The sequence below is a fragment of the Podarcis vaucheri genome (assembly GCF_965113315.1).
Source record: "Podarcis vaucheri genome assembly, chromosome: 2".
Lineage (NCBI taxonomy): Eukaryota > Metazoa > Chordata > Lepidosauria > Squamata > Lacertidae > Podarcis > Podarcis vaucheri.
Window position 1 is genome coordinate 68,309,613 of NC_138760.1, and position 25,995 is coordinate 68,335,607.

Genomic DNA, 25,995 nt, shown 5'->3' on the forward strand with positions numbered 1-25,995 from the left:
CTCAGGACGGCGTCTCTTGTCTAGCAAGGGGGGGCAAGACTGGTGGCTGACTTAATTTCAAAATACAATTCTTAGAACTATATGAAATCTAGCATTTCTTAAATCCTTTGCATAATTACATTTAAGACAATATATTTAATACATAACATAGGTAGCCTTTTAAAAGGAATAAGGCCTTTGTAAAGTAAAAAGGAACTCAGTAAAAAAACAGCTTCAAAAGAAGCCTCTCCAGTTTACAACCCCTCCTTCAGCCAGCTGCTTTTCCCATTAGACAAAAAGACTTGCTAGCTAGATGCTTCCCCATTTGGTCTTGGCCTTTTAACCTTAGAAAGAAGATCTGGGTCATTTACTGGGAGGCACATTGATATTATTTTACTATTTACCAACTATTAATTATGTTTATCTCTGCCTTTTTTATCTTCTGTAACATGTAGGGTCAGTTTCCTGTAATTTCAGCTTTTACGACTTTGAGAATTGTTTTCTGCTATCAATCAAAGGGGCCCTTGTCTAGAAGAATAAACATTACCAAGGTTGTAAACTGCTGGTCTTCTGGCTTGAAACTTTTGAAAATCTTTAAGCTCTCTTTAATATACAAGTCCTGATCAAACATTAATAAAATGCAGGCTTATGCCTGATGCCTCAGAAGTGCAGCCATGCAAATCTTTGGGAGGGTCACAGTGACACATGCTACAACACTGGATTTCATTGACAAAGAACAAAGGTTACAATGATCACATACAGAAGCAGCCCACTGCAAATTCAGAAGACATTGTTGTCTGGTCCTGGGTTCTTGGAGCTTGTCGAACTGGCAATTTGTTGTGCAGGCAGTTGTATTTATAGTTTCTTACCACAAGCTGCTGCCACATCTTTTCAACATGTGAATCCACCTAATGGTAAAAATGTAAGAATAGAAAAAACACTCTCTATCAACATGGAGCCAAAAATTTATCAATCGTCCCTATAGGATCCTTTCTAACTTACACTTTTCGGCAGTTGCGTACACCTCCGTTTTATGTAAGTTTTGCATTTATCTTCAAGTCTTCAAATGCAAGGCTTATTTTAAGACTGGCCTAAACTGGGGTTGCCTAGGCATAATACAAAATGCACCCACGCTGCAATGCTGCTGCATCTTTTTTCCACTATTTCCTCTGATTATTATGCCAAAGTAGATAGGAGAGATATGCTGAAGGTTGAGGATTGGAGTATTACTGAGCCTTGCGCTGGATTTTTACCATTACTCTACATAACTACATCTGGATAGAGTGGCTGATAGTTACAGAGATTATGTAGTCCATTTAGCCTCAGACAGAATACAGTGGTACCTCGGGTTACATACGCTTCAGGTTACATACGCTTCAGGTTACAGACTCCGCTAACCCAGAAATATCTCGGGTTAAGAACTTTGCTTCAGGATGAGAACAGAAGGCAGCAGCAGGAGGCCCCATTAGCTAAAGTGGTGCTTCAGGTTAAGAACAGTTTCAGGTTAAGAACGGACCTCCGGAACGAATTAAGTACTTAACCTGAGGTACCACTGTATTCTTGTTTAGATGTAGCAGTGAATACAACGCTATGGAAATCCCATTATAAGTGAATATGCAATGCGTACACAAGCTCAGTTGAGTCTCAGACCTTGAGATGAATGCTGCTTGGTGGTGGCATCTGAGGAATCATCAATTCTGTATTTGGAAATCAGCTTTTTTGTGACCGTGGAATGCAGGAAGCTGCCTTCTACCAAGTTAGACCCTTGGTCTATACCTGGGATGGGAAGCTTGTAGCCCTCAAGATATGTATGACACCCAACTTCCATCCGTCCCAACCTGCATAGCCAATGATCAGAAATTATGAGAGTTGATCTGGAGAGCCAAACATCCACCCATCTCACCCAACAGTAGCTGGTTTTCCAGGGTGTCAGACAGAAGCCCCTTTCCCCCAATAGCTGGAGCTTGCACCTAGCACCTTCTGCATGCAAAGCAAGTCCTCTACCACTGAGCTGCACCCCTTCACCAGTCTGGTTTGGTGCTGTAGTCCCAACCTGGAAGCTCAGGAAGTGTCCTGGAGAAAACGCAGGTAAGCTCCCACATCCCATCACCCTCTCTCACTGTAGAATGGGAGCAATGTGCATTGTGCAATTTGTTGTGGTGGTCAGCTATAGAATGAGGCAGAGCCTAGCGCAAGCCTGGCCTGAGGCGAACTGCTCCCAGTTCTTGTAGATAAGGGAAGAAGACAGCACTGCGTGGAAATGGCCAGAGCCCGGCCCTCCACCCAGTCTAAGCTTTGGCTTGCTTTCTTTGAGCAATCAGGGTGTGGTTCTGTTTTTGTCATTAAAGCAAGTTGCAATTTTCAGCTTCTTGCCTCTGTTGTGGAAGCCCTCTGTCGTGAGAGAGAGTCAAGATTGCTGTTTACACACACCACACCTTTTAAGCACATATAATTTTGACAGAATATATACTTTTTAATTTAATATGTTTTAATTGTTTTTAATGATCGTCTTTGGCGGTTCTTTTTATCTGCAAGCCACCTTGAGTCCCATCGGGGGGAAAAGCAGGGTGTAAATAAATATATAACAACAACAAGTCACCCTGTAAGGGGTAATCGATAGGGTACCCAGAAATCTCTGAGGGAAAGAGTGTGCTTTTAAAAGGCCTGAAGCATTTGTTGCAAAACTCTTTGAAACAGCTCAGTTGGTAGAGCATTAGATTCTTAATCTTAGGGTTGTGGGTTTGAGCCCCACATTGGGCAAAAGATGAACTTCGTGAGGGTTGGGCTAGATGACCCTCGTGGTCCCAACTCCACGACCACATGCAAAGAAGGCGAAGGTGACGACCAGGTGGGGCTCCTGCAATGGCAGGTCACCTCAAACGCCCCTGCTCCTTCCTACTCTGGGGCTGGCTAGCCAGCTTGGGGTCCCCAGATGTTGTGGGACTACAACTCCCATCAGCCCTAGCTAGTGGTCAGGGGTGATGGGAGTGGTAGTCCAACAACGGCTGGGGGGGGAATCCACATTTGAACACCCCTGGAAGAGTTCCTTTCTGGCGCTGCCCTCTAGGAGGCGCGCCTAACCGGCAGCAGCCTCGCCGTCCAACCTAGGCGATGCTCCGGCTTCGCCGCTGCGCACGCGCGTTATCCCCAGGAGCGCTCCTTGTCCGGGCGGAAGTGGAAACCGGCAGCGTCGGAGAAATCCCCACCCTGGGCTGGAAGAGTTCGGCGTGACGTCCGCGCCTCCGGCTGAGCCACGTGAGCATACAAAGCCGGTTCGATCAGATGACCTGCTGCAGGAAGAGGCCAAGATGGAAAGGCGGTGAAAGGGGAAAGGCGGAACAAGGATACTGCCTGCCGGGGTGGGACTGGTGAGTGATGGAGCGGGGGTCAGAGCGGGGATGTTTGCAAGGCTTGCGGGGAAGCTGGCACGGGGGGGGGGCGGGCGCTGGGGGTTGCTGGGGCTGGTGCCAGCCTAAGTGGGCGCGGACGCAGCCTGGCAAAGGGGGCCACGCGCGTTCCCTGCTGCACGACGGGGAGATGCTAAGTCGGTATTGTAGATGTCTCCAGGCAGCAAGGTTAAGTGGTGTAGTGACTCGGCTCCAAGGATAGGTGCGCAGCCCAAGGAGTGCGCGCAGAGGTGTGGGCTCAGGAGCCTGTCAGGTGCATCTGCATATGTGCTTGCGCATCAGTGGGGGGGGGGGGATTGATTGGCCGTGTTTTTGTTTTTGTTTATTGTTATGATCTTGAATAACGTACAGATCTGGAATGGGTCACGAGACAACGTACCCCAGAAAAGGGCACGTCAGAGGCTAGATCATGAGATGCATGCTTGGTGAGGACGAATTATGTTGTTGTTTTTAACGTTAAGCATGCAGATGTCATGGGTGACTTTGTTCTTTGCCAAGGATAACGTTTGGCTTGCCCTGCAGGGCTGGGGTGGGTGGGTAGCAGTCATTGGAGTGTCAGTTCAGGAATCATGAAGGAGGGAAACAAGAGCTGCTTAACAGAGGAGAGAAGGCTGCACTTGCGAATCGGGTAGGTGTCATTTTATTATTCTTTGTTTAATGCGCTTGGACGCTGCTGTATGCAGCAATGTCCAAATTAGTAGCCGCAGCAAATGACTGCACGTGGAGATGTCCTTTTCATGTTCTAATCAGAAGCTATTTCTGTTTGGGAAAGCGAGGGCCCAAGTGGAGGAAGTTGCATAGCAGAACTGGAATCCAGTTACCGGTACTTTGCAGTAGTTACGCAAGTTAGGTGGAAGTAGCTGCTAAAAGAAGGTTTTCTTGCTGAGGAACCAGTGTAGATTGGGAAAGCCGTGAAGAAATGTAGTCCAGCAGAGAGGTTGGAGCGGGCGGAAAATATATGGTGGATTTGAAGTGCCAACTAAATCTCATAGACAATATCTCTCAGCAGTAAGTGCTTGGGATACAGAGCTCAGTAGGAAGACACTGCTAGGTTAATTAAATTTAGGTGAGGATGCGAGGAAGGAAGCATGCCTCAGGGACTGGGGCTGTCATTGAACTGCTGTCTTCTAGGAGCTACCTGAGCACTGTGTGTACACAAGGGTGGTCATGTAAGTATGTTATGGGCATTTCTCCTCCAAGACTTTCTTTTTCTTTACTTTACTCCTTACAAAGTATTATTACTGTTGCTGGTTTTGGTTTTTCCTTAACAATACAACCAATGAAGAAAAACAAGAAAAGGAAAAAGAAATCTCTGCAATGGATCATAGCAATTTGTAGTGCGATATCAAAGTAAACACAATTGGGGAAAAACTAAAGGAAGGACAGGGGTTGGGGGGGAGGGAGAGTCCAAGTCGTGATTAAAAGCAGTGCAGAATCTGGAGCAATTCACAAGCTTGTGATTTTCCGTGGCAAGTAGATATTTGCATTTACTTCAGTGAAGGCCCCTGTGAGTGACAGCATTATCAAAGAATTGGCGAGGGGTCGTAACTCACTGGCAAATCCAACATTTGTATGTGGAAGATCACAGCTTCAGATGGTATCCAGGTAGGACTGGGAAAAATCCTTGGAGAACTGCTTTCATTTCATTTTCTGGGGGGACGCATACCCCTAAACATTTTGTGAATCTAAGTTTGGCCTCATTGTGGGGCAGTATTTCAATATGAGTGGGAAAATGAGAGTACCCTTAAACATTTTTTTAGATAAAAAGCACTGGGACCAATAATGCAGCTGTTTTGCAGTACTGAGGAGGCAGTCACCTAGGAGACAACAAAGCTATGTAAACTTTTTTCTTTTTACAGTACTGTTGCCACGATTGATTTTTCACTAAGGTATATGACCAGTTATGATGTCAATATCTTCTCAGGATCTCTCTGTTCTGTGATTTTTTTCTTCTTGTATCTGAGGTTGTAACCCTTCCTCCAGTACTTTTCCAGGTCTCACCTCCTCTAGCTGTTCTTGCTGATTGAGTGGAATTGGCCTCTTGCGCTTCCTGCTACTTCATAGTCTCTAATCTAATCCATGCCATCAGTGGGGAGGAGACTTTTTCCTGGCTAGTTTTCAAAAGAGAAGAACCCCACTACCTACTGATGGGGTAATTATAGGATGGCATTATGCCAGGGGTGGATAGGAGAATAAGAGAGCGATTATCTGTGCCTTGCAGTACTCAGACTCTAATACCTAGTTGCTGAGTGTTCCGCTTCAGCTATGATATATCTAGTGGAATAGGAGGGAGTACACAGCTATTGCTGTGTAATTATCTGTACTTGGACTACTTTGTGCAAGAGTTTTCTTTGTGCACAACAGCTTGCAGTTTAAGTCGTTAGGCTCTGTGTAACTAGGGTTTGCTTTGTTATATAAAGGTTGGAAATTGTAGCCTTTTACAATTGCAAAAAAGGATAGAGTTTAGGGTCCATTTTTGGTGAAAAGGCTGAGATTGCTCCATGTTTAATATGTTTTGGCAGTGGCAGGTTATTGGAATATTCTGGATGTATGTTAAATTCAGCTAAGATGGTGCAACAATTGTTTTTGTGAGAATTTAATGATGAAACTGAAACTTCCATTCCATTCTGTGTACAGTGAAAACTTATCTCTATACTATGCATTTGCATAGCTTGCATATTTCTGAGGTGTGTTCTGTAGTACGTTTCTATTGCAGGTTCAAGATATGAGCTGTTGGAATAGAAATCCAGATAAATAAATTATACAGTTACTACTGGCACTGAATTTGCATTACAGCAAGATAGCCCTATGCTGAAGAGTGAAACAAACATATTAATATAAAGCAGAATAGGTGCCAGACAAATTCCAGCAGAAAAGCAGTTGCCAGCAGAAGAGCAGCAAAAAATATCAAAAAACTTGCACCTGGCAGTCCAAAATCTTGGCAGATTTTAAGTCACATTAGAATTTATAATACCTAAGGGAAGTGAACCTACAGAAACTGTTGTTAATTAAATATATGAATAATTTGGTTCACACATTATGTGTATATGGAACTGTATGGGCTGCATGGCCATAAAACAGACAAAAAATCTTTTAAATTCTTCTTAAACAATGCCTCAGATAGATGTAACACAAAACCATGATTTGGTGGTACATGAATGAGTATTCCACTTTCTCATTCTTTCCTCTTTCTAGTTGTACAAACTATCATTTGGCTGTAATGGCAAACTGTAGTTTATCACTAACTCTGAATAACAGGAGAGAATTTATGTCTTTGGAAGGAGAGAACAGAGAATCACAAAATAGGTTTTTGATCTTCTAAACTGTGGTTTGAAGCACTGGGAATAGTAGGTCTGAAGCAAGGCAGTCCAACATGCGGCTCTCTAGGCTTCTTTTGGCAGCCCTTGGCAACATTTGACGCCCCTGGCAGCCCTCATGCTCCCTTCCCAAAGTCAGGTAAGGAGGTGCTGGGCTTTGGGAAGGAGGCATGAGAGCTCTGACAAGTTCCTAGAGTCCTCCCACTTCCTTCTGGAAGCCTGGTAAGCACTTTTCTTTTTGGGAAGAAGGTGGGAGGGGTCTAGGACCCTGCTAGAGCCTTGCACGTTCCTTCCTAAATCCTTGCACCTTGCTTAGCAGCATGAGGGCATGTGTGTGTTAAATTTTGGTCTTGCTCCCCCTTTGCGACAAGGCAATGCACGGCCCGCAGGTTCAATGGGTGTGCCTCCCTCTTAGTTAGTCCTTATTAGTCATGCCACTTATATGCATCAAGCCTACTGACATATTTCTAGTTTGTTGCTCCTAAAATCGCAAGGAACCATCAGACTTGCTAAAACTGTTTTCTTGGAAATCAAAAGCCATAAAAGCTTGGCGGGGGGGGGGGAGCCAAGAAATAAGTTCTTAATCTCCACAGTGAACTTCATTTCATCCAGTCTTCTGCAGACTGAGTATCAGTTATCATCATAGCTGTCAACATTTCCCTTTTTAAAAGGGAAATTCCCTTATTCTGAATAGGATTCCTCACAAGAAAAGGGAAAAGTTGACAGCTATGGTTATCATTTCCAAAAGAGAAAAAGAAAGGTGTTGAGTAGCATCTGTTTGTTTTCTTGCATTTTATTTCCCAATGGAAAGGTATATTTTAGCAACAGGAGGTGTCTAGGAAGAACAGGAATAGCTGAATTGACCTTTGCCAATCTGGTGCCTTCCAGGTGTTTCATACTACAGCTCCCATCAGCCCCTCTGTTTAGGGACAACAGCTCCCATTGGCCTTGCTGGCTGAGGCTGATGGGAGTTGTAGTCTGAAACAACTGAAGGACATCACCTTGGCAGAGGTTGAGATAGATAACAGTCTTTGTAGGTGAAAGTACTGTAGGATTTACCTGCTTAACCTAGAAACATGTGGGAGCCTGTATCTGATGTTAATCACTGCAATGTTTTAAAAAGGTAGGGGTGAACTCTTTTGTACCCAAGTTGATCAGTGTGCATGGAAGAGGAAGCAAAACTTTCAGTTCTTTGCATGAACACTTTCCTTTTCCTGAAATCTAAGCCCACCTCTTTAACCTGGGTGATAGAAAAAGCCCCCGCCCCCTTTTTTAGTTTTTCATCAGTATCACTCAGGGGCAAATTGCAGGATTCAGGAAATAGGTGTTGACTTCTAATGTGCCTCTTATTCTGATTGTGGGGGACAGGCAACCGACACAAATGCAGCAGCTAAATTTGGATACCTATACAGATAACGTTCAAGGTAGCTGCGATGGCTGAAGAAATCAAGAGTGGCTGTCTCGGTTTTGCCTTCAGGGGGAAAGTGTGGGTGTCCCGGACTTTGACAGGGTTACTCTTTGACTCCAGTGATAATTATAGCTAAGTGCTGGTGCTAAAGCACTCCTCTGATCTGGAGTTCTCCTCTGAGGTTGCTCCTGTTGCAACTCCTCCTGCGTAGGTCAGGAGGTGTGCCACTATATAATAACTCTCCCTGGCAGCTCCTGCTCCACGGGATCAGAGCAGGGCACCGGTGCTGCAGCAATGTCCCATCCAGAGAAACCTCATGCGATGGATGCAGCCCCAGGAGGAAGCATTGAGCTGGCAGGGGCTGTGGTTTCTAATGCTTCTTCTCCCGCAGCCACAATGTCCACCAGGCGGTTGCGCAGTGAAGACTACAATGACTACAGCTCCACAGAAGCGTCTCCGGATGGTAGCCCTCCCGAGGGCTTGAGCAACTTTTCCAGCCCCTCGTCCTATCAGCGGTTTGGAGAGGCAAACGGGACAACGTAAGTGATTGTGCTCTTCATCGGAATCTCTTTGCTTGCTGTTGCACAGACAAATTGCTTTCAATGAGGTGAGAGAGATAAAATTAGTGGACATTGCAAGGCTTTATCCAGGACATAAATACCAAAAAAAAACCCTCAGAGAGTAATCATATGCACCACTTATGCATGGCTAAGTTTCTAAGTTTGTTGGGACTTGAACCCAAATTCTTCTTTCATCTAGCAGTTATGTCACTTGTTGGGGCACTTCTTAGACCCTTGGGTGCATGAATTCAGTCCACCAAGGTTATTGTGAAGTTTCAGATTATTTAAGACCAGGGCTCTATAAATTTTCTGGCCCCTTTATTTCCACAGGACTCAATGATTTGCAAGCACACCTTTTTTCCAAGAGGCATTGCACATCTACATTACTTCCTCTGGGCTACTCTGAACTTGGAAAACCTGCCCTCTGCCCACGTTCTGTGTACTGAAACCAATTAAAACAATGAGCCCTACTTTGCTTTGCTCTCTGTTTATGTATTGGGTTCCTTGAAGTCCCAGGCTTGGTGTCCCTGATCAGTAACAGTTATGTGCAGGAGCAAACCAAGACTTTGCTGTAGAGAAATGCAATAAATTTGTGTTAGTTTCCAGGAGAAAATGCAACGCTTCCCAACCATCAAAAAGTATTTGATTTCATAGTTCTTCATTAAAATGACCGAAACATCTCTAACTTATATCGTATGTTATTTTGCTCTTTGCCCTGGCTATCGTTCTTATCACTCTTTTCCCATACAAAAGGAGTTTCAGGTGCAGCTGGTTAATCCGTTGAAGAACTTAGAGCAAACTTCAGAGCTGGGTCCTACCTGAAGCCTGGAGTTTGTTTTTACAGCTTCAGTTGATTCACCTGTTGATTCACCTTTCCTGCAGACTAGAGATAGACAACATGATGGCCTGCAAGTGATGTTGGACTACAGCATCTATAATCCGTGTACACTGTCCATGCCAACTGGCACTGATAGAAGTTGTAGTCCAACAGCATCTGGAAGGCACCATGCTGACTATCCCTGCTGTAGACGAAAGATCTGACCGTTGTTCTGAAGGCTGTGATATGTCATTATAGCATGCTCTCTGTACTCTAGAAATCTCAGCTGGTCTAGAATGCTGCCAGCTGCCAGAAGCATGTGAGAGCAGTTGCTCATTGGCTACATCCTACTGATTTGTTTCCAGATTAGACTAAATGTGTTTGACTGCTTAAAGCTTGGGCCTGGGTTACCCTTAAAGAGTGTCTTCTCCCATATATTCTGTTCTACCTTGTGAGAGAAGACTAATGGGAATTATTCTGCTCTAAATGTAAGACCTGAAATAAGATTGTATGCCCCAAAATTCAGTTCTCTTGGTGGTTTATGCAGCTGCCTCTCTAGAGAGGCTTGTCTAATGCATCAAAACCTTGCAAGTGTCTAGTGAAGATTCATCTGTTTTGCCTTCTTTCAAATGAACTTAATCCACCTCCATCTTTCCTTCTTCTTCACCTTTTTTATTTTGTCCACATTATCTTAATCATGATGGTTCTTTGTTACTACGAAGTTTATAAAATATGTTAATAAAAGTAAAAAATAAAAAAGATGTTAGTTGGCCTTTTATTTTTATTAACCACTTAGAGCATCTTCTGAGTGGAAATAAACAAATAAGTTCAAATATAAGTTAATAACAGAATCAGTTTTTCAGCTTGTCCATTAGTGCATCCTAATCCTTAATTGTATCTTAACTTTTGCATGGAGTTTAAACCACAATTGAAAATAGTTTCTCAGATTATATACAATTCACTGTCTCCACTGGGGAGAAATAGGGATGCTCCCTTGAATGTTATTGATGGCCTTCTCTCCATTTGTTTTCTCCTCAGATGGTTTCAAACCTTAATACACCTTTTGAAAGGCAACATTGGTACCGGCCTGCTGGGGCTCCCATTGGCCATCAAAAATGCTGGCATTGTGGTAAGACTTTTGCGTTTGTTCCAGTGGCTCAGATTCTGTGGTTACTTTCAGCCAGCTTTTGTACAAGGCAAGATGAGCTTGCAGGTTTCATTGTTTGACAAATGGCGTGTGTGCTGATGGCTTAGGACAGAAGAGGGAACCTGTGGGGTTCCATATATTTTTGCACTACAACTTCCATCATCCCTAAGATCTGAACTCTCGGTTCTAATCTTAGTTGGGCTACCGCAGTCACATAATAATCTAATCACTAGCAGTTGGTTAGCTGCACGTTCATTTTGTGGTGGGCATGGGAGAATCACCAAGATAGCAAAGGTGAAATGAAATCTGTGGGTGACTTCTCCCCATCCCTCCCCCCCTTTTTTCTTCCTTTCTTCCTTGGGGCTTCTGTATCAGACCATGTATATTGAGATGCTGGTGCATTTTCTGTGTACCTGTATCTGGTTACCGATTCACTCGTTGTGGGAGGGAGAATCAAAGGAAAGAATAAAAGAAACCAAGGGAGCAATTTCTTCATTAATTAGAGTTGTAGCATGGGAAGTAGTCCTTGACTGCTTTTAGCAAGCTCCAGCATCCTACTTCAGGCTGCAAGCAGAACAGAGAAAGCATGTACTAAGACTACCCGCCCTTTTAAATAAATGGAAGCTTTCAGCCACAGAGCTGATTTCTAGCAATTTCAAAGGAGCCATCCAAAACATCTAAGCAAAAAACATTATCGGGGTTCTCTCCTTCCTGTTCTACTAGTAAGTCCCCACAACAGCAGGGAAGTGCCTGTTTGTGCATTATGCAACAGCAGCCCAGCCCAGCCCAGCCTGAGCAACAGATCTACTCTCTGTTTTGTAACATTGCTTGGGTATTAGATGTTTGTAGGCCATAACCTAAAAAGAATTTCCTCAAGCGTGTTGAAATTATGCTCCCTAACTTTCTTCTAGGATACACAATGTGGGCATAAGCATTCCAGCTAAACATTCTGATGAAACATCAGGAGAAACTATCTGGCAGTGAGAGCTGTTAGACAGTAGAACAGACTCCCATGAGAGGTTCCTGGAAGGTTTCTTCAGCAGAGGTTGGATGTCCATCTGTCATGGATGCTTTAGCTGAGATTCCTGCATTGCAGGGGGCCTGACTAGATGACCCTCGGGGTCCCTTCCAACTCTGCAGTTCCGTGATTCTTCCAACACAACAAGGTTCTTCAGGGACACATAATCAAGATGATGAAAACTGCAATTAAGCTATGTTGCATCAAAATAGTTCTAATTTCATATTACGAGATACTGTATACAAAAGAATTTATGTTAGCTACACACAAGCTATTAGCAATATTTTAGCCACAAACAAGTTAATCTGTAATATTTATTGTTTTTAAATCCTAAGTGCTTGATACCGTAAATAACTTGAGTTAAAAAGAACAAACTCTACCCATGGGCTTACCAGCAAACAAGGCAATTTGGAAAAGGGAGTGGAAAGGACCGGAGCAGGTACATAACTCTCCCAGTGAAATTGGCTGAGAGTGGCACTTAAGCGTGGCTGGATCGTGAGCCGCCTTTTGCATACGCCATGTTTCCAAGGAGGAATGGTCAGAGCAGAAAACAAGAACCAAAAGGAGCCAACAAAGAAGTAATAGAAGAAACTGAACTTTTTCAGGTGAAAAAAGTGAAATAGGACTGAAAAGAGTTTCTTCAGGATATAGTTGTGTTTAAATAAAGCAATAGGCATGCACAAACAACTAGTGCCTCCTCTACTTAACAGTGGAACCTCAGACGCCTCCATTTTGAAGCACCATCACCTCTGTGATTGCGTTTGGTGTATGCGCCTTCCACCCCAACCGTGTGAGGCAAAGAGCCTGCGCATTAAGAAGCGATTCCGTTTCCCCCTTCCTTATCCTTGTTCTAGTCCTCCTCCTTAGCCCTTGATCTATCAAGCGGTCTCCTCCTCCTTCTGAGCTGCTGATGTTCTGCTGCTCTTGGTTTGCCCTTGAAGTGTAGGAAGAGCCTCTAACAAAGGGTCCTTCCTAGCCAGCAGTGAGCAGGAGGTGGTGTCCTTCTTCAGCACTGCTGGCAGAAAATGGACTTTCCTCCTGCAAGTGTAAGGCTGAGATGTGTGTCTTCCCAAAAGGTGAAACCTAGCAGTGCCATAAGGAGGGGAAATGGCCTTTGCCAAGACACCAGGCCCTTTCCGTGCCTTTCTTGATTACTGTGGTAACTGGACCACTTGATGCCCATCTTCAGAGCTCCTCTCAGTTACACAGACCTCTATGCTCCATTAGAGTTGGTGCAACATAGTAGCTGAGTGACTAAGTTGTCGATTAGGAAGTCCCAGTTCAAATGTGACTTGGGTCATCAACTAGTATTCAAGAGGAAGAGCCTTTGCCAGATCAGACTAATCCAGCCTCTTCTTCCCACATTGGCCAACCAGCTGCCTGTGGGAAGCCCATAAGTAGGACTAGTGAACAAAAACACTCTCCCCATTTGTGCTCTTCAGAGGCAGACTGTCTCCGGTGGTGGAGGCATAACATAGCCATCCAGGCAAGCCAGATCTGGTAGCCTCCCACCTGCAATGTTAAGTTGCCACACAAGGTGGTGTGTAAGCCAGGAATGGGAAACCAAAGGCCCTCCATACGGCCTTGGACTACAACGCCATCATCCCTGGCCATTGGCCGTGGTGGCTGAGGCTGATGGTAGTCGTAGCAACATCTCCTGGGCCATGACTTTGCCATTCCTGTTGTAACAATTAAAAGATACAAGAGCACACGCACATGCTATGTTCTATCATTGTTAACCCAGTGATGGTAAGTCCCTCGGAAACAAACCTCTTGGAGAGCGTGAGCTTCTCTTTCTGACGAGTGGCTATGGTTGGGTTTACTGAAATGAGAACTTGCATTTCTCTCTTCAGCCACAAGAGAGTGTACTCCTAATGCTCTTCTCTTTCTTGCGCTGTTTAGATGGGTCCTCTCAGCTTGCTTGCGATTGGAATAATTGCGGTGCACTGCATGCAGATGCTGGTTAAGTGTGCTCACCACTTCTGCAACAAGTAAGAAGAAACTCTGACTACTGTTATTCCTCAAAGAACATGAATTTGCCTTGCCTGTCAGTGACATCCCTCTCTGTATTCCTTTTCCATTCTTTGAACATAATGGAACTTGGGGGAGGGGGAGGGGACGCTGGCTTCCAGGACTGCCAGTCTGGATAGACTAGTTGTACCAGAGGCTTTCAGGTAGGCTGGCACCAAACTCTTCTTAAGATCCTTCTATCCCTGGATGGGATGTTTCGGGGGGTCCAAGACAAATATTTAGGAGGGGAAGCAAAAAGAGCATCCAGCTTTTGCTTCTCTCTCTCTCTCTCTCGCTCTCCAGAGCCCAAGGTAACTTGGCTTTCTCTGTCAAAGCCCACTTACACACACGCACACATAACATGAACCAAGTTGATGAAAGTGTGTGAGGAGAGGCAAGTTTTCTTTGAGTCTCACTCAAGCCCACCCAAGAGTGAGATCCAGTGCCGGGGGCCTTCTGGCGGTTCCCTCATTGCGAGAAGTGGGGTTACAGGGAACTAGACAGAGGGCCTTCTCGGTAGTGGCGCCCTCCCTTCAGATGTGAAGGAAATAAGCAGCTATCCTATCTTTAAAAGACATCTGAAGGCAGCCCTGTTTAGGGAAGTTTTTAATACTTAATGCTTTATTGTTTTTAACACTCGATTGGGAGCCGCCCAAAGTGGCTGGGGAAACTCAGCCAGATGGGTGGGGTATAAATAACAAATGACTTTTATTATTAAGACTTGAGGCCGAGCGTCAGGCAGCAAACAGTCTGAGAGGCTTCCAAATTGTCTTCGTTTTCTCCCTTCGCTCCTTGCTCACGTGTCCTTTCGTCCCCTTTCTTTTCAAATAGGCACCAGAAACGATTTGTGGATTATGGCGATGCTGTGATGCATGGACTGGAAGCCAGCCCCGTTGCGTGGCTTAGGGCTCACTCCATCTGGGGAAGGTACTTGCTCACCTTAGTTGCATTGCTGGAGGTGTGAGTCTGGGTGTAAGCAGCTTGTGCATGTGGAAGAAAGAGGCTAGGGAAGCATTACAGCGACATCTGGAAGGATGCAACTCTCATCATTCCTGAGCTTTGGCTATGCCACTTGGGCTGATGGGAGTTGGAGTCTGACAACATCTGAAGGACACAGATTTGACCCCCCTCAATCTCTTTAGCATCTTAAGTGTGTGTGGGCGGGTAGTGGCTGTGGTGGGAGAGACAAATGTTCTGTTTAACAATGCTTTTAAAATATTTCCTTCATGGAGCGGGGAGGTGCTCATTCATTGCAAAAGTTCATGGTTGTCCCCCCCCCCCCATGGTTTTTATTGTTGGTTTAACGATTATAAGCATTATGTGACTTAGCTGCATTAAGCTGTAAGTAAAAACCAGCCTGTTTGGCACAGAATGTATAGATCTTCTATATTTGGCAGATGGTAGATGATTGATAAGGTGTGTTGCATTTATTCTGCAAAGTTCTTGCTATGAAATCAGCTTTCTAAATATGAAAAACATTTATATATTAACTTGGTAATCATTATAATAGAAAACATAAAAAAACAAATCTACTAGTGCCATTGACGTCCCTTTTGGCAAATAAGCTTTCAAATTTCTGAAACCATGAGGGCTTTTTAAAAACTGGAAGTTGGAGTTCTGACACTAGTGCTGAATGCTGAATTTATCTATTTAGACCTGTGGTTCCCAACATGGGGCACATGCCCAGCAGGGGGCAATTTGATTTTTAAGGAGGAGCAATTCAAGAAGGAGTTATTAACAGTTAATGGCCTTTTAGGCTTTCTCCAAGTGAGTAGGAGTTCACTTTTTGAATAATAAGAATTATATGTCACAGAGTGGGGGGATATGCTTAGGTGGGGCATGGCCAAAAAAGGTTGGCAACCACTGATTTTGACTGAATTGCTATAATTCATTATTTTTCAGGTACCTAATTGGTTTTTTCTTGATTATCACTCAACTGGGGTTCTGCTGCGTATATTTTGTATTCCTAGCTGACAATCTGAGACAGGTAAGTCTATAGATAATTGACTGGTTCTTTAGTCTGCAGACAGCATAGTTGAGAATTCAGGGATTTAAGAGACCTTAGCATCTTCATTACTGCTGTAATTAGTAGAAAATGCTAAGACTGGCAGAGAAGGGACTTGTTTCTACCACTAGAGCTGTCTTAGCTGGTAAAAAAACCCAACCCTTCTTATTCTCCTTTTAACTCGTGACAAATGCATGGCTTAGCTATGATATACAAAACTCAGGACTCTCTTACATATCAGGCTTGGTCTTGCCTTAGACCTGTTGGATAATATGTTGCCCCTGTATTTGGCCTGGAATAGGGTGATGTACCCAACAGGCACCCTGTGGCTGTGTACCTGCAGATACAAATTATATAAACACAGGTTCTTTGCCTCAAAGTGCAAGTAGATAAATAGGTACTGCTCCGGTGGGAAGGTAAACAGCGTTTCCGTGCGCTGCTCTGGTTCGCCAGCAATGGCTTAGTCATGCTGGCCACATGACCCGGAAGCTGTACGCTGGCTCCCTTGGCCAGTAAAGCGAGATGAGTGCTGCAACCCCAGAGTCATCCGCGACTGGACCTAATGGTCAGGGGTCCCTTTACCTTTACTTTTAAAACTCAGAAATAGTGGCGTCCTGAGATATTGTGAACTACATTGCTTATCAGCCCCAGCCAACATGGCCAACCAAAACCTCATTGGCTACTCCTGCTCTAATTCCTAGCCCCTTATAGTCCCCTAGTTAGAATTAGATATTAACTTACTGACAATCACACACTCAGCATCGTATTACAAATCAAGCAAAAACCACCTGCTTGTTAATCACCCATTCAACTTTCTTCTTCTTCTTCTTCTTCTTCTTCTTCTTCTTCTTCTTCTTCTCTTGATCCTTAGGTGATATCTGCGGCCAATGGCACAACCAACGACTGCAGTGCCAATGAAACTTCGCTATTGGCTCCAACCATGAGCTCCCAGCTATACATCCTGTCCTTGTTGCCATTTGTGATATTGCTCGTCTTTATCCAGAATCTCAAGTTCCTTTCCATTTTCTCCATGCTGGCCAATCTTCTCATGCTGAGCAGCCTGATAATGATATACCAGTACATTGTGAGGGTATGTACAAAGATCAGTGTGGAATCTTCTCAGAATTTCCCTGTAGCAATGGTGGTGCCATTTTGCAGGGCCTCCTGCAATTGTAGGAGGTTGCTGCATCTCCAAGGTCACCACAGTCCCTTGGATGGAGTGTTTCCATTTTAATATAGCACCCTCAATGTACATGGTGCTATATAGAATAAGTAAACAACAAGACAGGTTTCTGCCTTTATCGGCCTACAATTTAAATTTCAACAGAGAATGGCAAGCAAAATGTGTTTTGCTTCAGTTGAAAGGTGAAGATTAAGAGGTTAAAAACCAAGCCTTTTGCATTTTGAGTAGAATTCTGACCCAGGAAAAAGTGCAAAGAGTTAGATTTTTTTTTTAAGTTCAACAACATCTAGAGGGCTGGAGGCTCACCTTTCCTGATGTACAGGAAGAAGCAGAATGCTTTTGCTATGGGTTGAACACAAGGAGAGAGAGAGAGAGAGAGAGAAAACACTTTGTCACACGGGCTACAATACATCCCAAAAGATTAGCCACCGCTAGTGTTGCAGAACTGATATTGGTAATGTGTTAGGCAAGTTTAGGAATAAGCATAGTGTTACATGGGCAAGTTCTCTAATGTTAGTTGGCTTTTCCTTGCATTAGTTCTGTTGTGAGGAGGGTGTAGGAGTGGTAGATAAATATTAGATATTCTACATTTCCTCTCAGAGCAGGTGAGCTAAAAAACAAAGTAGCTATGTGGTACAGCTGATGCTTTACAAGCAAAGGGTAGAATTTGATGTCAAGCTCTTCCACTTCTGATCACACACACACACACACACACACAGAGAGAGAGAGAGAGAGAGAGAGAGAGAGATGCTGTCTAATAACAACAGGGAACATTCCTCAGTACCAGGAAGAACATACGAGGTGGCCACACCACACTCGCTGTCCTTTCACAGAATTTGCTTAAAAGGTACCTGCACATTTTGTCCCATAGCTTCCTAGGAGGGTCAACAACACTCTTTAAAAATGAAAGTTCAGAGTCTGGGGGCAACTGCTTGGGGGCACCAGTGAAAGCCTTTATGGGCACTGGGCTAGATGGACCGGTGGTCTCAGCTGGGATGAAACAGCTCCGTTGTTCCTATTGGAACTCCCCCAAGGAAGTCTTTGGGACCTTTTCTCTCAAATGTAAATGACCTTTTCTCTTGCCCTTTGCCAGGGCATCCCAGATCCTTCCCATCTGCCTCTGGTGTCTCAGTGGAAGACCTATCCTCTGTTTTTTGGCACAGCCATCTTTGCTTTCGAAGGCATTGGAGTGGTAAGTCTTTTCCTTGTGTGTGCTTGGCTTGTTTTGCATAAACATTTAATTAGGGGTTTGGATGCAGCAGCTCCCTGGCGTGCTGTGAATCCTGTAGCACTTAGGCATCAGTTGCTGAACATATGGGATGGCAATCTATGCATTCTAGTCATAGATATTTTCTTGTTGCCTCAGTTTTTGGAGAGAGTCCATGTTTCCCTTTGCAGACTATTGATAAGCCTGCAGAAAAATGGTCTGGGGTACTGGGATCAAACACTTTTAGGTTGTTTTTCCCCCCTAGCTTAAAATTTGTAATTTGCAGTTGTGACGCATAACCGATGTATGTGAGTTGACTTGCCTGCATAGCTTTATTTTCGTGGTCTTCAGAGCTGGCTTGCTGGAGGAAAGTGGGGTAAAATGGGAAATGTTTGATCTCTCCCATCCTTCCCTTTATTCCTCAGGTAATTGTCTCTTTTTATGGAGCAGTGGTTTTAGCTTCAATTTAGTTCAGTGGCGATCTTGTTTCTGAGCTCCTGGTGCCATTCTGCGATGCATTAGCTGAAAAAGCCTTGCGTTCACAACAGTACACTTCTAATCAACACTGGTTAGGTCACAGCTGGAGCAACTGAGTTCAGTTTTCAGTTCTCTCGTTGAGAAGTATGTCAACAAATTGGCCAGGGTTCAGAGCAGGCAAGGTGGTAAAAGGCTTAAAGTGCAAGGTGTATTATGAGACTCTGAAGGAAGTAGATATTTGTTTAGTTGAGAGGGAAGGTATGAAATGGGTTAGTACGATCGCTGTAGGGAGGTTGAGAGGCAAAGAGGTTATGCTGAGTACATCTAATCAGAACAGCAAGGAATGTTCTTAACTGGAAAAGATAGTTGATTTGCACATTTATAGAATCTCTTGTTCTGGTTGACTTGCATGTTTGTAGATTTGAATGAAAAAGACTTCAATGTTTGGGTTGGTCTGTGTATACACTGTGAAATATCTAAATTCAATAACTAAAAATTCTGTTGGAAAACTGACCTGCATCTTTGCTGTTTTGATCTTTGTTGATTGGTCCACAGATTTCTTTCTTTCTTTTTTAAAGAAAGCAGGATATTTAAAACATATACATGCATATATGGCAGAAATGCAATTTAAGTCATGTAACGTTATGAATTTGTGACTTGTAGGTTTCATCCATGATTACTTGTGTTTGGTTTTGAAATCTCTAAGTCCCTTCTATATAGAGCATCTCTGCTTGTTTCTGTTTTTCTTTGTAAAGTGCAGATTGGCTTATTGGTCTATGAATTCATCAAGGGTCAGGGCTGTATTGTGTATACAGTACAGTATACACAATGTTGAAGAGTCGTTTTTTCCTCTCACCTATGTACACTTGTATTCTCTGGAAGCAGCAGTTGTATTTGAGTCCCTGCAGATTGCTTCTTGTGTGTGTGTCTTTTTGAATCCTGTAACACAAGAAAAGTGTCTTACATTTATTTGGCAAGGGCTAGAATGGCAGAAAATGATTTTCAGACAGCTTTTAGAGATGGACTTTGAGCTTTTCATTATTGGTATACCAGGAAGGGTAGCTTTAGCTGCCCAGAACATCCGAACATGACCCACTGAATAAGGGGGAGGAATTTGAAGCTTTGGATGGAATTTTACTTAGCAACTGTGCTTCGTGTCCTTTATCGTTATTGGGTCACTGTGTAAACATCAAAGTCGATTAAGATTTCTTCATTGTTACAGAACATCCTGTACAACAATGGCAGTAATATGTGTTCCTTAAATGAGCAGTGAGAAGAAATTAAAACTTTTAGTTTTTGCAGTCCTTTCTTCCACAAATAGAAGCCCGTTAAAAATAAGGTGCAAAATCATTAGTGGAACATAAGATGCATCTCGTATGCCACCAAAAAATCCTTTATATTAAAAAACCCCCATATATTGGGGGGTTGCCTGGGGGCTCAGTGGTACTCCAGAGGTCTTTCCCTGGTGACTGGATTAGAAAGCTAACTGTTCAGTAGATTTATTGGTGGCTATAAGTTATCAAGATCTAGACATCTTCAGTGTTCAAGAGATGGTGTATTTTGTTACCAGATGCTGGGGATTAACAGCGGGCTGATACTGAAAATACATTTTTGGCATCTGGCTGAATCCTGAGGAGACTGGATTGATGAAATTGGTCTGCCCTGGTGCATTGTGTTATGTTTTTTGAGGTTCTGTGGCAGAATTCACGGGCTGAAGCGTCGTTCGAGTGAAGAGTAAGGTGACTTAAAAGATGTTTCTCTTTCCCCACCAAGGTGCTTCCTCTGGAAAACAAGATGAAGACCCCTCACCATTTCCCCATCATCCTCTATGTGGGAATGGCCATTGTCAGCACCCTCTACCTCAGCCTTGGAACCCTGGGATATTTGCGCTTTGGAGAAAACATCCAGGCCAGCATCACTCTCAATCTGCCTAACTGTTGGTGAGTTGAGGCAAGGGAAGTCTCTCTCCCGGTGCAAATAAGCTTTGGAATGACAGGTTACTCTTGGCTGGTTTAGAATGGAAATACGCAGATAGATGCTGAGGTGTAGGAAACAATGTACAAGAGACCTAAGGCACTCACTCTGTGCCCAAAAGATGTTCAAGTGGAGTTCACTGTGTGTGTTTGTTTGTGGCCAAGCCTTCATGGCTTCGGGCTCCTCAAGAGTCATCCTTCTGCCCTGTGCTCATAATCACTCTTAACAGTCCACTTTTCTTCCACTCATCTTTGTGTTTTGACTGAGATGACCCAGAGACCGGTTGTGGTGCTATAACCAAGCAGATACTTCCTGTCAAAAACTGATGATAAAGACAAACACTTCTGAGTTGCACTGGGTGTAGCCATACAGGAGGCTAGTATCGCTCTGGGGAAACATATTTAATGGGTTGCTGCCATGGAAGCATTAAACAGAGCAGCCAACGCCTGTAATTGCAATACGTCATCTTGCTTTTGCAAGTGACCTGCCTACTTCTTGTTTGACTTTCTTAGGATCCGGTACCTGCAAAATTTCCTCCTTCCTTATTCATGTCCCTGAAAATCTGTTTACTATTCAAGTAATTTGACTGCATGTGTTGCCACATATTGGACACTGCCTCTTCTGAAAGTTCATTGCTGGTTATGAAACAGTGACTATGACCCAGTCTGCAAGCACTAACTTAACTTAAATCTTTGTTTCTTTGATGCACGGCTCAATTCATGATGGAAGCTTTTTTGGGGGTGATTATTCTCCACATTCCTGTGATATATACTTTACAGGCTACTTTGAACCTGAAGGCGCAGTGCAACATGAGGCATCTTTAAATCCAGAACTCCTAAGGGAGTTTGCATGTTACATTCGAGAGATATATTTTAACCTAGTGTGATTCTTGGGCTCTCAAGCCCTTCTCTCCCTTGGAAAGAAAGTAATAAAGGAACTCGTATGTGCCATATTATTGGATGCAAGATCTTCCTGACAACCTAATATTCTCCAGGAAAGCATGGAAAATTTTCAGCTGGTTAAGGGAATACTGCATTCAAGGAAACACAGCATGGGGAGTTTCAGTCACTACTTTGTTTTAGCAGGAAAGGGAGATATGTATTCATGCCAGGTCAGGATTTCTTAATAGAATATAATAAGAAAAGAGACTCCCATACTTATTCAGACATTAGCTGTGCAATTCTTTGTGCATCTATGAGAACTTTTGCATCAAACGTTCGTTTTCAGGTGGACCTGATTTTTGAAAGCAGTAGTCCATTCTTGTATTTCAAAGGATGTTGAAATAATCTTTCATCATTGCCAGTGATGCTTAAACTGGAACTCTTTCAGTTTCTGTTTGTCATCTGAGTTTTTACCAGCTAACACTTTGCAAACTTGTCCATTACCAAATCAGAATGAAGGAAGGATTGAAAGGTGGATTGAATCTAGTGGATTCCTTGCTCTACAACCTGCTGCTTCAACCTGAATCTTTCTGAAAATGAAGGGTAATAGTTTCCACAGCGCTCTGAAATCAGAAGTGCAAAATATCACATTAGGTTAGCCTTGTGCGTTGCAGTGTGACACATTTTTCTTAGTAATCAAAGGCAACTCATGAAGATACTGTTCAAAGCCAAATGGGTCCAAGCTGTGCCACTTGTAGCACATGGCATTAGATAGTTTGTGTCTTGGTTTTTAAAAGATATGTGTCACAATCAGATCTTTAAACACACTGGCTAAAAGGATGACGCCTAGGGCTGCATTTTCATAGAGAATAACATTAAAATTCCATAGGAGGCCCTAGACAAAGCTTTTGCTGGTTGCAGTGATCTATAAGCCCTCAATGTCTCTACATAGCTGCTTTATCTTTTGTGCAAAGCCCATTTCTAGGGACTAAGCAAAGCTGAGGTTTGCGTCAGATGAAAAAATATATAATTAAATGCCTAGTGGTGGCTGCTTTTGCTGTCAGTCTTGGTTGCTTGTTCATTTTTTGGGGGGGAAATTTAAAGGCCATGTTAATTGGTCAATCATTTTGTCGGCACACTTTATAAAGTGTCGGCGATCGAGGTCAAAGAAAAGGGGTATGTCTCTCTTCCGCAACTACTAGCCTGAACTTAGGGCCTCCTCCTGGCTGATGCCAGTCGGTCTGCTTCAGATGCTTCTAGGCGAACTCAAGTCTGCGTGAGCCCACTGCTTTTGCAGCCAAGAAGTCACCTAACATGAAGCATCTGAGGAAACTGCGGATACAAAGCTGGATCTCGCTTAACTACATTTTAACAAACTGAACACCAGCATCAGGCATGTTCACAAATTCTGTCCATGGTAGCTAAATAGTATGACAGCACCAACACTGATCAGATTTCTCCTGGATCTGACTTTTACTTTAGACTGTGATTTCAGATCTCGGGTAAAAGGGGACGCTGATTCACCATCATAATGTGTGTATTCGGACACATGGTTTGTCATCATTTATTATGGGGAGCATCAGTCGTAGGAGGTTGCATGAGATTGCAAAAAGTGTCTTGTAGTGTGTGAAATGGCCCCCAAACTGGCTATACCTGGAGACAAAAATACATGCCCCCCAGCAACTTCCTTTGGCTGTGATGCTGGCTGGAGAGATTTGGAAAATAGCACTGAGTTAAGGTCGATTCCCACCCCCCATCATGGCATTTTCATTGGTTTGGGCTGTTTCATGTCACAAAGGTGCCTGAGGGTGCTCAAAGAAGATCTATATTAGGCGTACCTGCAGCACACAAAATGTCGCTGGTCTACTGCTCCCTGACCATTGGTCACATGGACTGGGGCTAATAGGAGTTGGAGCCTGGCAACACTCGCCCCCCCCCCCAATCTAAATCCAGAAGTGCTGGAAGAAATCATTGCTGGGTGTTGGGGGTGGAGAGGTATGATATAATACAAGCTTTTTCTCTGCCAGCAGCAATGTGGATTTCGGTGCTTGCTCTGAGCTCATTTTGCGCCGCGTATCACTGCTACCAGCCTGCCACGCAGATGGGCAGGGAACAACTGTAGGCAGAGTGGGCACGCCACATGACTTCCAGGCATGGGATGTGCAAAATCAGCACTTCTAATTAGGACTGGGAAGCTTTGCTGTGCTGCGGAACACACCTTAGGGAAGTGTTCCATTGCGTTGCCGGAGCTTAGAGACCTTTTTTGCAAGACAGGGAACAGACTGTTCAGTCGGGGCAAGGGGCGGGGATTGTACTGAACATGGACTTTGAAGCCACCGAGGATTGTGCAAAATTTCTGTTCTTGTCCTGTGGCAAGCAGCTGCATGGCATATTATTTCTGTTCCTTGCAAGGCAGGAACACTTTCTCCTCTTGTCTACTGTTCATTGCATTTGTTCAGATCACCAGAAGGCCTAGTTCTCTGGGTCCACATCTTTCCCATCAGTCAGACCTTATATGCAGCTCCTATTGACCCTCTTTCTGGAGAAAATAGCCTAGAGCAGTGGTTCCCCATTAGCTAATTCAGGGCCGTATTTAGGTTTGATGAGGCCCTGAGCTACTGAAGGTAACAAGGCCCTTTATATGTCCTGCTGTCCTTTGTCAACAACAAATTGTCTCTTTTTTGTGTTGAATATGTGCTGTATGGTAATTTATGGACCTAATAGGTATCTAAAGCCATTTGCACATAACAAACTATGTATTTGATCAAAGTAATTGTTGAACTGAAACCAGTAATATTTTAGGGAGCAGGCTAGCAGGCAGGGTCCATTACTTACATCATAGGAGCCTACACAACACAGAACACTGTTGCTGTATGTAGGTTTTATTTTATTTGTTTTTTATCTTATATTTTGGAAATGTACTTACAGTTTTTTTCCCCTTTAGATTTTTTTGGTGCCCCCAAAAGAGCGGGGCCCTAAGCTATAGCTTGTTTATCTTATACGTAAATCCATTACTGAGCTAATTACTGAGAAACCCCTATTTTTCAAAAGCCAAGGCACGCTCCCTACTTTTGAAATTTTTGATAACTCTGTGATAGTTACCTCTGCAAAAATTTTTTTTTGACAAATATGTGGGATAGCCTCTAAGAGCAAAGGATTTTAGGTATACTAAAAAACAGACTAGGACTGAGCAATATCTAGTTTTCAACATTATATCAGCAGCTAAACAGCAAAAATGACAAAAGTTTAGTTGTGGGGGAGGCAAGGAATGGGGCTGCAGACCCTTGGGTGTGTTCTGCGGACCCCCAGAAGTCCCCGGACCCCTAATTGGGAACCACTAGCCCAGAGCTTTGTCATGCATTGCAAGCTGCAAGGCTCAGAGGACAGAGAGAGCTTTACATGCACAAATGCATCCCAATCTAGGCTTTGTAATTTGGAATTTATGTGATGTGATTTGATTTGATTGGTCGGTTAATATATATATATATATATTTTAAAAAGCTTTATTTCTGTTTTCACTAGGATGCTAATCAAATGAGAATTCCAATTCATTCGCTTTCTTGCTTAGTTCCTTGATAATACATATAACTCATTATGTGCCTTCTGAATTATTCATCTTAGTTCCAGTAAATTATGCGTTTGATTTTCAGTAAAGCAGTTGATATATTTACTTATTGTAATCTGACCTTTCAGCTGTTGCTGTGGATAGTCAAGTTTATTTGTTTGTCTTCGTAATTCAATAACCAAGGGGTTAATTAATTTGTAATCCAATTCATTAAGTTATCACTTTAGAGTTAGTTAGTAATTCAATTATTCATTAAATAATCACTTTGTAATCCAATTTATTGTTTTATTATTTCAGTTCAAAGTTCATTTGTTTGACTTGGCTTAGTAATTCCGTTCCTTATATGCCTATCACTTGTGTATGAAATCTTTGATCCACTATTTCCTTATCAGTTTATCATTGGTTAATTTATATCTTCAGCTTCTGTACATTCCTTGTTCCTTTCACCAAGTCCTAGTTTAACTTTGATCTTATTTCTTTCTTCGCTCCTGTAGTTCAATGTCCAGCCACCTTTTTTCTTCTTCTTACGGCTGCAAAGTATTCCTTAAACTGCACGGCGTTCTGCCTTGCTGCCTCACTTTTTGCCAAAGCTGCCTGCCAAAGTAGCAAGTCCCTCTTGGGGTGCTGCACCCTAGTGGCTGCCTTGCTCTTTATAGGCCCCTGTTGCTACTGAACCCTCCTCTCTCTTGAGATGCCTGTTCTGACCAGCTGTAGTGGCTGAGAAGCAAGCTCAGTTCAGCATAGACTCGGAAACTGCAAATAATCTGGAATGTGGCTGCCAGACTTGTGACTGGGAACGGCTGTCGGGACCATATAACACCAGTCCTAAAAGACCTATGCTGGTTCCCTGAGCTCAGTTCAAAGTGTTGGTGCTGACCTTTAAAGTCCTGAGCAGCTTTGTCCCTATATACCTGAAGGAGCGTCTCATTAACCTGGACACTGAGATCCAGCTCCTCTCACACCGATGGCTCGCTTTCCTTCTTTGCTTGTTTGTTCTTTCCCGGACTTTGGATCGTTGCCATTTTTACGTAACACGCTGT

The 25,995-nt window shown here is 43.5% G+C and overlaps 1 protein-coding gene across 3 annotated transcripts in view; it reads left to right on the forward strand.

Moving 5' to 3' along the window:
- The first annotated feature begins 3,203 nt into the window (after nt 1-3,203).
- LOC309525976 (proton-coupled amino acid transporter 1-like) overlaps nt 3,204-25,995 on the forward strand; it is a 46,671-nt gene continuing 23,879 nt past the window's right edge. Inside the window, exons 1-9 of one of the 3 annotated variants that reach the window (XM_082211797.1) lie at nt 3,204-3,347; nt 8,503-8,650; nt 10,527-10,617; nt 13,556-13,644; nt 14,495-14,590; nt 15,566-15,650; nt 16,540-16,758; nt 17,945-18,043; nt 20,309-20,475. In XM_082211797.1, the coding sequence (XP_082067923.1) occupies nt 8,508-8,650; nt 10,527-10,617; nt 13,556-13,644; nt 14,495-14,590; nt 15,566-15,650; nt 16,540-16,758; nt 17,945-18,043; nt 20,309-20,475 (989 nt within the window). In that variant the 5' untranslated portion in view covers nt 3,204-3,347; nt 8,503-8,507. Of the gene's footprint in view, nt 3,348-3,911; nt 4,015-5,163; nt 5,224-8,502; nt 8,651-10,526; nt 10,618-13,555; nt 13,645-14,494; nt 14,591-15,565; nt 15,651-16,539; nt 16,759-17,944; nt 18,044-20,308; nt 20,476-25,995 lie in introns of those variants that run through there. The other 2 variants (XM_082211798.1, XM_082211799.1) reach the window with 2 other exon arrangements.